This window comes from Nilaparvata lugens, chromosome 7 (genome assembly GCF_014356525.2).
Source record: "Nilaparvata lugens isolate BPH chromosome 7, ASM1435652v1, whole genome shotgun sequence".
Taxonomy (NCBI): Eukaryota; Metazoa; Arthropoda; class Insecta; order Hemiptera; family Delphacidae; genus Nilaparvata; species Nilaparvata lugens.
In genome coordinates this window covers 64,350,877-64,363,376 of record NC_052510.1, presented here as the reverse complement: position 1 = coordinate 64,363,376, position 12,500 = coordinate 64,350,877, and the positions used below count along the sequence as shown (strand labels likewise).

General features: G+C 35.8%; 1 protein-coding gene across 1 annotated transcript in view; it reads right to left on the bottom strand.

The window, feature by feature from the left end:
• Window positions 1-11,512, bottom strand: part of LOC120352258 (rab GTPase-activating protein 1-like) — a gene marked incomplete at its 5' end in the record, with an annotated part of 32,435 nt that extends 20,923 nt beyond the window's left edge. Inside the window, 3 exon segments of the mRNA XM_039432029.1 lie at window positions 3,807-3,998; window positions 9,737-9,913; window positions 11,329-11,512. Coding sequence (XP_039287963.1) covers window positions 3,807-3,998; window positions 9,737-9,913; window positions 11,329-11,512 — 553 coding nt within the window.
• Between the last annotated feature and the right edge of the window lie 988 nt (window positions 11,513-12,500).

Here is a 12,500-nt window from a genome sequence, read left to right as displayed (position 1 = left end):
TTCAAGTCAATCGGTTAATTAGGGATGGAGTTATCGTGTTCACAGACACACACACACACACACACACACACACACACACACACACACACACACACACACACACACCACACACACACACACACACACACACACACACACATACAGACCAACACCCAAAAATCAGTTTTTGGACTCAGGGGACCTTGAAACGTTTAAAAAACATGAAATCAGGGTACCTTGAATTTTTTTGGAAAGCAATACTTTCCTTACCTATGGTAATAGGGCAAGGAAAGTAAAATGGCGGCGTTCTGTTTACTGTCTTGTTGAAAGTAGTTTGTTGAGGTTATGTTTAATTAATTATTCAGATTAATTTGTTGTTCCAATATGGAAAGGCCAAATAATGCTAGAGGAGCATACGAATTGGCATTTGAGAGTGACAGACAGTGATGATGATCATGTTGTTCGCCGACCTAGATGGATAAGAGAAAGGGTTGTTGATTTTAATAATTTGGACGAAATCGACTTATTTTTCAATAAGATTGACAAGATGCGTTCTTTCACTGTTCATGAATGTTGGGTCCCTTCTTATTTTGATAACTCTAGGGAACAAAACATTGACAGAATGGCTAGAAGACATCCTGTGAAATTTGAAATTTTACTCATTTAAAAAAGCAATCTGTAGAACAATTATTAAAACACTACAACCTAAATTAAATTTATCATATAACTAAAAAAACTACACTATAGCCTAATTATTATTAATTGCTAAAATTTGTAGGCTAATATCCACTCAATTAGTTAAACAAAACTTGTGTTTTCGGAATTTAGTTGGATTTTCTAGGTTTGGTTTTACATGCTAACAATGTGTGACAAGTGTCATAGCGGCGCCCTGCCACCCTGATCCACTCTAATCTGTCGTTTCGTAACGTAACATTAGTTTTCGTTAGTGAAATCAAATTTCTTAATCTTTCGTTAAAGTCATCAGTTAGTGTTAATTGGAGATTGCTAAGCGAAGCGACAACGTGAATTTGGCGGAACTCGCCCAATTCAATCTATAGATTATTTGGTTTAGGTGGGCCGTCCACTGGAACCGATTTCGTCCGAACTAGCATCGGCCGAAAACTACCGAACTCGTCCGAACGATCCCCCAACAAAGAAAGCTATAGATGCTCGTCCATTGTAACAGGTTCATACGACTCCGGCCGATCAAGTTTTCGATCCGAATTGAATGGGATTTTCCGACTCTATCCGGCCGAAGTCGAGCTGAGACAACATCATCCTAACCTCAAAATTGTTTCACAGTCTTGTCTGTTTTTGTTTTTTGAACTTGTTCTGTTTTATAAACTATGGACAATGAAAAGTTGATAAGTTTGGTTCAAGAGCATGCTCCATTGTGGGATATGCGAGACAAAAGATATCATCGTTGTGATGTTCAAAGGAATCTGTGAAGAAAGATTGCTTAGTAATGAATAACTGATTTAATGGACATTTGTTGAAGGTAAGATTATTGTAATGAATAACTAATTTAGTGGATATTTGTTTATTCAATTTTCAAAATCCAGATATAATCATTGTTTATGAAAAATTTTGGTGGCTATGATAGTAATTCAATAATTGGCAACTAGACTGACGTAAACGGTTCCAATGGACGACCATATTCGGCCGAATTAGCGGCCGGCAGATTCGTCCGATCCAACGGCCGAACGGATCGGTTGAATACGGTCCAGTGGACGGTTATCCTCAAAGTATATAGTGCAGATCGACTTGGAGAATAATTATTGACTTTAGTGATGAGTGGTCACTAAAGATTTGTTGCAGTACACGCCAAGGCATGCTGCTAAAGTCTTCCTCAAGTGTAACAATCTTCATCTGTTTGCATGTTATTATTAGTGGTTTACATGATATCAATTTTTTTCCAAGTTTGAGTAGAATGGGCGATTTTGAAAACTTGAAGTGACGACAAGTTTACGTGAATACATGTTTACTTGAATTTAAGTTTTCATAACTTGAAAAGTATATAATTATACGTTAAAAATCAAATCAATGCAAGAAACGTGTGAAGAAAACTTTTTTCCAGTTACATAGAAGCCGGTTAAATTTTAACCGAGATTAATTTTACGAGAACCAATCAGAGAAGGCCTTTTTGATAAGACGGCTTCTCTGATTGGTTCTCGTGGAATTAATCCACGGTTGAAATTGAACCGGCTTTCTTTTGTGCAACCGGCAAAAGGTCTTCTTCACACCTTTCTTGCATCATACTTTTCTATTTAAATGTTTTTATACATTCTACATTGACTGACAACTGTTTTTATTTCATTTTCCCATGTGTGGGTTGGATTATACAAAGTGCGCCAGAGAAACTTACTTACGCGTATTTGAAAGGTCAATAAAAACAAAAGTACTTTAGATATTGTGTCAATATTTTTTTATATGAGAATACAATATCCCAATTTTTTCCATGCAGTCTTGAAAATTACATCAGACCAATGGCGATCCCGATTGTGCATACCTGATAAAGTCGATTTTGGAATTTCGTTGCAGTATATCAATCGGTATGTTGGCAAGGGCGTCGCGAATGTTGTTCTTGAAATGTGCTATGGTCAATCGACATAAACCAGGGATTTTGAATAAACGCATGAAGGAACCGCATGTGGAATTGAGCCTTGTCAAATGACCGCGTCTTCAGGCAGGTTGTCAATCAGCATATCACATGCATTTTGACAGGCAACAAAATCGCGTTCAGTCAATTCTTGAACAACAGCCAATCTAAAGGGATGAAGTTGAAGATCTTCATGGGAAATTCGTCGAACAGTGGAGTCAGAAATATTGTCATAGCAGCTGCGTGTTTGTGAGCCGAACGCCGGGGAGAACGCACAAATGACTGCCTCACTCTTTCGATATTTTCTGCAGTTCTGATGGTTCGTTAAGTACATTTTTGGGTTTAGAGACACATCCACACTCCTGAAATGAGTTAACCCCCGACAGAATCGAATTATGGCAAGGAACGAGTCTGATGGGAGGAATTTCAAATCGAGCGCGGAAGGTGATCGACCATTAGAAAAGAAGTTCTCAACTACGAAGGCCCGCTGCTCTCTAGACCGGAGCATGATAGCTGATTTACTTGAGGGAGGATAAATTTGACAACTTCCTCCTCCAGATGCGCCCCCTCCTGCCCCTCTACACGACAAATTCAACACACTGTATTTTTCAAATAAATAAGTTTCTCTGGCGCGCCTTGTACCATCAAAATTAGATTTGAAACTAAGGGCTTGTTTTCCGAGCTCGGGATTTAGCCAAGTTCTAGACTTTTAACAGCTGGAGTCAAAAATTAGCTTTCCAAAACGGGCGTAGTCACAGTTTTTATTTTCTAATTTCTATAATTGGAAACGTTTTCCTTGACAGAATCAAACATTTCTAATAATTCAAAATAGCTGAAACTTTACACTATTTTTTCTTTATTTTATTTTGTGTTTAGTTTTCTAGTTTTTTTTGGAAATTTAATTCAACTTTGACTTTGACTATGACTGCGACTACGCCCTATGGCTTTCAGAAAGCCAATTTCCTTACTCCAGCTGTTTAAAGTCTAGAACTTAGCCAAACCCGAGCTCGGAAACCGGCCCTAAAAGTCGTGTTCAATTAACATGTTCAACATTCACAAACTTAGATAAGACATTGAGAAGACACTATAGAACTTGGAGAAGACACTATACATTGGTATAGTGGATTCAAGCTTTATGTCCTTATAAACTTGACTTTGAGTTTGAAAAAAAAATTAATTTCATACAAAAATCGTTCAAGTAAACTTGACTAATGTAATGTTTAGTTACCATTTCAAGAAGCTGCATGTCGCTATGCTTGACACCGCGACCGGGACTCAAGAGGACGCCGAAGCAGCGCTCCACCACCAGATCGGTGTCGTGTTGCCCCACCACCTGTTGCACTGTCAGCGTGATCTGCTTCTCCACGTTGGCGCGTACCTTGAACCAAGTCTGCTCCTTTGACACCGCGCTGAAGCCGCCCTGAAAACCACCCAAACCAACGTCGAAAAGTTATAAATTATACCATAGTTAGAACAGATTATAGGATAGGATTTCCGGCGAGGGTAGCCGAGATGACTATGGGTAACCGTCCACTGGAACCGTATTCAACCGATCATTTCGGCCTTTGGATCGGACGAATCTGCCGGCCGTTAATTCGGCCGAATATGGCCATCTATTGGAACCGTTTAAGTCCAGTAGTTGGCTGAACTATTGAATTAATTACTGTCATTGCCACCAAAATTTTTCATAAACAATGATTATATTGAGATTTTGAAAATTGAATAAACAAATATCCACAAAATTAGTTATTCATTACAATACCTCCAGATCCTATTTGTTCAGCAATCTTTGTCCACAGATTCCTTTGAAAATCACGATGATGATATCTTTTGTCTCGCATATCTCACAATGGAACATGCTCTTGAACCAAACTCATCAACTTTTCATTGTACAAAACAACTTCAAAAAACAAAAACAAACAAGACTGTTAAACAATTTTAGGTTAGGAACACTTTGTTGTCTCAGCTCGACTAGTTAGTTCGGCCGGATAGAGCCGGAAAATCCCATTCAATTCGGATCGAAGAATTGATCGGCCGGAGACGGCCGTGCTTGGCCGTATGAACCTATTGCAAAAGACGAGCATCTATTCCTTTCTTTGTTGGGGGATCATTCGGACGAGTTCGGTAGTTTTCCGCCACCGTTTTGACCCACCTTAGGTGGGTCGTCCACTAAACCTGTTTCCGTCCGAACTAGCATCGGCCGAAAACTACCGAACTCGTCCGAACGATCCCCCAACAAAAAAGGAATAGATGCTCGTCCATTGTAAACGGTTCATACGGCCGTGCACGGCTCTATCCGGATTTTCCGGCTCTATCCGCCGAACTAACTAGTCGAGCTGAGACAACAAAGTGTTCCTAACCTAAAATTGTTCCACAGTCTTGTTTGTTGAAGTTGTTCTGTTTTATAAAGTTGTAACAATGGACAATGAAAAGTTGATAAGTTTGGTTCAAGAGCATGTTACATTGTGGGATATGCGAGACAAAAGATATCATCGTTGTGATGTTCAAAGGAATCTATGAACAAAGATTGCTTGATAATGAATAACTAATTTAGTGGATTATTGTTGAAGGAAAGATTATTGTAATGAATAACTAATTTAGTGGATATTTGTTATTCATTTTCAAAATCTCAATATAATCATGTTTATGAAAAATTTTGGTGGCTCTGATAGTAGTTAATTCAATAATTGGCAACTAGACAGACGTAAATGGTTCCAATGGACGACCATATTCGACCAAATTAAAGGCCGGAAGATTCATCCGATCCAACGGCCGAATGGATCGATGGAATACGGTTCCAGTGGACGGTTCCCCTAAGGGTATGATCACATTGAAATACTGAATTTCCCATAAACTTGGGAGGATGAGAGTGTTAGGCTGTGAACACATTGGATGCGTATATGTGCAAATGCACGTCAAATTATGCATGAGCCGAAAAACAAAATCTGGAAAGAGACATCGTTGTGACGTTTCTGTAGATGTTCACACTGAACGCAACCATCAAGTGCAAGCGTTCACTGACAGACAAGACACATCGTGTTTCTATCAATCATTCCAGATTTTGATAATATATTCACGCTTGGGCACACGTGCACTAGCTCAAACATGCATCAAATGTGATCTTAGCTTCAGGTAAAATGCTTAAGAGAAAATTATTAATTTAATACCCTAGTTGAATCACTTTTCATGCAGGAACTACATCAGTTTCTGTTTCTCATCTTCCCGGTTTCTTTTTTCTTTATTCATTTATACAATAAGAACATTATCAAAATAATAGGGAGAGGAAAAATAAGGTAACCTTGTGCTATTGCTCTCCTAGCTTTAGATAAGGTTACACATAGTCCGAAATAGGTCAAGTCTTGTAGTTCTTCAATTCACAAAATTTCAGTACTCAAGTATTTTCACAAAGTAGATTTTCAAATTCAGAATGCTTCAAAACTAAACATAAAAGAAATATTTCACATTATTATAACTGAAATAGGAAATATTCACATATTAAAAATATAATTTTGAAGGATTGCCGAAAAACAAACTTAATTCTAAAAGCACATATTAAAAACGTATATTCATGATTTTACATAGTATTATGCCAGAACGGAACTGATAATCAATAGTCCATATTACTTGTTCTCAAACATGTATCTTTTCTGATTTCAAAAAAAACAGTAATTTCTTCAATTTTGAAGTTTGCAAAGAATTTAACTGAAGCTCTTTTTGCATGAAGCGATGTGAAATTATGAATACGTTTCCTTCAAGAACTAAGGAAACGTATGAAACTTTTTTCTTGCATCATAGTAATGGTTCCAATTCTCACATCACAGTAATGGTTCCAATGCTCCTATGAAATAATTATCATTAAGTTCATTAATTATCATTAAGTTCATTAATTATCATTAAGTTCATTAATTATCATTAAGTTCATTAATTATCATTAAGTTCATTAATTATCATTAAGTTGGAGGATGGATGAAGATTAATGGTAGCCTATTGGCGTAAGATTAGAGGTAAGTTAACAGTCAACAATATACAGAGTGATATAAAGAGTCATATGTATGGGAACCCTTCAATAAATTGGAGACGGTTGTAGATATAATACTGTAACTTTCAGGATAAGTTTATTGGTCAAATACTTTACCTTTTGACGTACAACTAACTGAGTTTCAACCCCTCATAAGGGGTGACTTAGGGGCTGTAAGTCGAATATTTTAAATGTAAACACATATTGTGTGGTACATCATTTTAAAGGCCCTTTTAAAACAAGAAAGATGACATCAATAATAATGTTCTATGATTCTTGTATCCAAAATGGCAGCTGATTGAAGTTTTAGTTTTCAAAGAAATGAGGGGTTGTAGGATAAGTAGAATATTTTAAATGTAAATACCCATTGTGTGACACATCATTTTAAAGATCTTTTCAAAACAAAGAACATGACATCAATAAAAATGTTGACATCTTAACATCAGGTCTGATGTTCAATCATCATAACTGACACGGTTGACATAACATGACATCTTTGTAAAATCAGTTGAAGAAGTGCATGATAAAATTGCTCAGCCAATCACTACTGCTGCCCAGCTTATTGAAAGTTGCACTACAGCAAGGAGGCCAGCCATCGGTTTTTCTGAAGTAACTCCTAACATTATATTAGATATAGTTAATAGCTTAAGTCATCTGACAGTGTAGACATCTACAATTTATCCAGCAATATAATAAAAAGGTCATAGACTGCATTGTTGAACCTCTAACTTACTGCATCAATAGTTGTATAACGGAAGGAGTGTTTCCATCTATACTCAAATTATCAAGAGTAGTGCCAGTTTATAAAAAGGGACCAAAAGATTGTCCATCTAGTTTTCGCCCCATATCATTAGTTCCTATATTTTTCAAAGATCTTTAAGTCAGTAATAAAGATCCAGATCTCAAATTACCTAAGTGAACAGCACATTTTAAGTGAAGCTCAGTTTGGTTTTATAAAAGGTAGATCTACCGCATCTGCAATAGATGCTCTGATTAAAAAAGTGTTGGATGCTTTTGAAAACAGGTCAATTTGCTCAGGCTACCTTTTGTGACCTCAGCAAGGCATTCGATTGTGTTGACCACACAATCCTGCTGAATAAACTTGGTCTCTACGGTATGAACAGTGTAAGCCTCATGTTAATTGGGTCATACTTATTTGACCGTAAGCAAATAGTCTATGTAGGTCATACTAAATCTAAGGTAAAATGATCAAGTTTGGTGTTCCTCAGGGCTCTATCCTTGGACCTGTACTGTTCACCCTGATGATAAATGATCTTCCATTATCAGTGACATCTCAGTCAATGCTTTACGCAGATGATACCACTTTTTTCAATTCAGATTCAGATTTTCAAAAACTCGCTTTTACGATGGAACATACTTTAAACCAAGCAAGCAAATGGTTCAGGGCAAATGGTTTCCTATTGAATAATAATAAGACTCAACAAATGATTTTTAGCTTAAGAGAGATTCCAAGAGATAATAGTGTAAATAATGTCAAGTTTTTAGGTATATATATTGACGAAAAATTAATATGGAAGCCACATATTGAGTATGTAAATAGTAAATTGTCTAGGGTTATTTATTTGTTGAAGCAATTTAAAAATTATGTACCTGATACCTATGTAAGGTCAGCCTATTTTGCATTTTTTCAAAGTATTCTTTATATGGCGTGTTGTTTTGGGGTAATTGTAGCCATGTTAGCAGTGTACTTTTACTTCAGAAAAAAGCCATCAGGATATTAGCAGATGCGCGTAATAGTACTGAGCATTGTAGACCTTTGTTTATTAAGTTGAGAATCTTGACAATCATAAATCTTTATATATACACTGCTCTAATACATGTAAAAACAAAGGTAGAGAAAATTCCAAGACATACCATACATTCTTATGCAACAAGAAATAAGAATAGACTGAATATACCATTCCAAAGGCTTTCAAAGTCAATGAATAGCTAGAATATTATAGGTCTGAAACTGTACAATAAGTTACCTCTAAGCTTAATAAATGAGTCTACAGATAGATTTAAAATGAAACTTTTCAACTGGTTAGTGAAAACACCAATGTATTCTATACAAGAGTCTTGGATTCCGATATGATTATTGATGTTTGATTCCTTGATCGCTTAAAGCTTTCTTTCTTGTTTTAACATTTTGACAGGGCCTTGTTTGTACTGTTGTTTGTATAGTGATGAATATTTGAATTCTTTTGGGCTTACTTTAGATGTAGTTATGTTTATGTTTATATATGTATATCGTATATACTTTCAATTACATTAACTTATAACCTTCTGACTTGCATAATGTTAGTATAGTTTTGACTTAGTCTATTGCCAATGTTCCTTAATGACAATAAAAATTTATTTATTTATCTAATGTTCTATGATTCTTGTATCCAAAATGGCAACTGATTGAAGTTTTAGTTTTTATGATTGGTAAAACTTCAATCAGCCGCCATTTTGGATACAAATATCATAGAAAATTTCTATTGATGTCATCTTTCTTGTTTTCAAAAACCCCTTTAAAATGTTGTATCACTCAATCGGTGTTTACGTTCAAAATATTTGAGTTACAACCCCTCATTTATTTAAAAACTAAAACTTCAAGTCTAATATTTTAAAAATAAACACCAATTGTGTGGTACATAATTTTAAAGGCCCTTTTAGAACAAGAAAGATGGAATTGATAAAAATGTTCTATGATACTTGATGATTCAAAATGGCAACTGATTGAAGTTTTAGTTTTTATGATTGGTAAAATTCCAATCATCCGCCATTTTGGATACAAGTATCAAAGAACACTATTATCGATTCAACTTTCTTGTTTTCAAATTGATGTACCACACAATGGGTGTTTACATTTGAAATATTCTAGTTACAACCCCCTTATGAGGGTTTGAAATTCGGTTGTACGTCAAAAGGTAGAGTATTTGACCAATAACTTATCCTGAAAGTTACAGTATTATATCTACAACAGTCTCCAATTTATTGAAGGGTTCCCATACATATGACTCACTCTGTATAAGGCACAATATGAGTTTGCCAAAAACTGCAAATAGAAGTCCAAATACTCAATGATAAAATCCTGTGATGAACCATTCACTTCAAGGTTATCTCAGAAAAACAAATGCTGCCAAAATACTTACTCTGCCATCATCTTCTTTGATTTCCATGCTGACTTCGAACACAAACATGTGTGTATTGTTAGCATTCTTATTGCCGGTCTCCTGGTCTTCTAACGCCAGTTCCCCGTTCACAGATGTGCTCAACGACTTGGGGACCCTTTGGAATGCCTTCACAAAGCAAGCTGATACTTGTCGAACCTGAAGAAATCGTAAAAAGTATAGAGATTAATTAATGAAGTTTATTTCCTTTTCAAACATATTCAAACATAATGTATTCCTAATCCCTTATACAATAATTCTTCATTGGTATGATGATATCTATCAGAGACTATCAATATGAGAGACTACCAGCGTCATAAAGCTTCACAGGAGACAACTACGTGGACTATCAGCTTGAGATAACAGTAAAAGTAGCGACATAAACGCCCTATACAATGGGATATCTATTATGCTATTGTTTCTCTATTGTTGAAGATTGCGTCTCAAACCAAATGCCAGCAAAACAGAAGTGCATGCTTTCACCTGAACTATAGAGAAGCTAACAGAGAGCTAAGAATTCAATTCGAAAGTAGAAGCCTTAAACACAATAGGGCTCCAAAATATTTGGGCGTGATACTTGGTAGGACACTTTCATTCAAAGAGCACCTAACAAAGACAGCAGAAAAACTAAAAACCCGAAACAATATTATGCAAAAACTTTGCGGAACATCATGGGAAGCTTCAGCCTCTACATACGCTCTACAGCCCTAAGCCTTGTCTTTTCAGCTGCTGAGTACTGTGCTCCAGTCTGGATGAATAGCTCTCATGTTCATAGGGTTGATGTTCAGCTAAATAACTCAATGAGAATGATAGGTGGTGTTCTGAAATCTACCCCTGTGGAATGGCTCCCGGTGTTGAGTCACATTCCACCCCCAAATCTTCGACGCATGAATGCCCTCACTAGAGAGTACAAGAAGATACAGGAAAATCGAAGCCTGCCAATACATGAGGATATACAAGATGCCAATCAGAGCCGTCTGCAATCTCGTAAGCCACGGTTAGGACGGCAATTACAGCCTTAGATTCAGGTTTCCGTTTAACTGAGGCCGGCAACAAGCGTGGTCAGCAAAGCAGAACATTGACATCCCATTTGTAGCCAAAAGGCCACCAGGCTTCGATTTGCCTCGTAAAACATGGTCGGCATTGAATAGGGTACGGACTCATCATGGTAGATGTGCCCATCTGATGCATAAGTGGGGGAAGGCTGACTCCCCTTTCTGTGAGTGTGGAGCAGTCCAGACTGTGAGACACATAGTGGAGGAATGCCCCAGATCAGCATACACGGGTGCACATGAAGATTTCCTGGTGGCTAAACCAGCATCAATAGCCTACTTAAATACCCTGGAAGCATGCCTCTAATTTCCAGGTCAAAAGTGACTAAGATATTTTCATTCGTTTTATATATGAATTTTCTATTGTTTTCTTTTTTTCGAATTTTGTGATCATAAAATGTGTGTGTATACTGCCATACGCTAAATAAAATTGTTTCTCTATGATAATATCCATCTATCACAACTACTATAAGGCTGTGAAACATGATCCCGGTTAATAATATAAAAGGGAAATTGACTCACAGCTTCTGGAATATCGCATCTGAATACATGGCACTGGAATATTGTCGTTTCCTGGGTGTCGCCATGTGACAGAGTGAATGCAAAGCAGGATGCCTCTGGCGTTTCATAGCAGCCATGTGCATAGAACAGGATTCGCCCAATCTCATATTTCGTCATAACCGTGTTACTACCAGCATCATATAACCTGCAAAAGTAATCAAATTCATTAGTTGATCATCCAATAAAACGTTGAGACAATAATAGTGGAGAATAATCATTAGAATTCACAACTATTATAGATTCATTAGTTATTTATTCTTTTAAAAGAGATTGTCTACCTGAAAAATTCATACTAAATAGAATTACTAAGTGTTTAATTTATGAAATAAGAGAGGGGGTATGTAGGAAAGTTTACTTCGGACTTGAGATTCAGAAGATTAATTGACTTTTGTTCTAGTGCTACATTGTTATATTGTACATACATATTCTAGTGTTATATTGCATATTGTTTCTTCTGGTACTAATTAAATTGTCTTAGACATCCATCCTAATTACCTTTAACATTTTTGAACTCTCTTCCAGAGCTCAAGCATTAGCTTTTCTGGGAGAGCCCATTATTTCAATATTAAAATAAAAGAAAACATTCGTTGAATATGTTTTTAATAGTTTGAATCATAATTAGTTATAACATTATAAGAATGTTTTGTTATCATTGTTTGTAAAAAAAGAATGGCAATAAATTGATTTGATTTGATTTTGATTGTCGAACGATTTTCTGCAATATTTTTTTTGTGTAGTTGAGAAGTTGATATTGTGTTAATTTCATATTGAATGAAAAAGACTAAGAAATTGCAAAAAAAAAAACAGATTTATTGATACTTAGAAATAAGTATGATATATTTCCAAGTATGTGGTTTTTTGACAATTTCTTAGTTTTTCATTCAAGATATTTATGTTTTTGCTTCGTCCAAATGGATCATATTCGAGCTTTAGTGTTACAACAAGTTTGTGTTTCTTGAATGGTTCCAATTTCTTAAATAACTCAATATTATCAGACAAATGGTAATTGAGTGGAATATTTCTAATAAATTTATTAATTCAAGCCATCTAAATTCAAAATTTATAGTTTTCATGTTTATATTTTATAAAATTTTACACATGAATTTCTAACCTTATCTTGACTCTGTCACTAT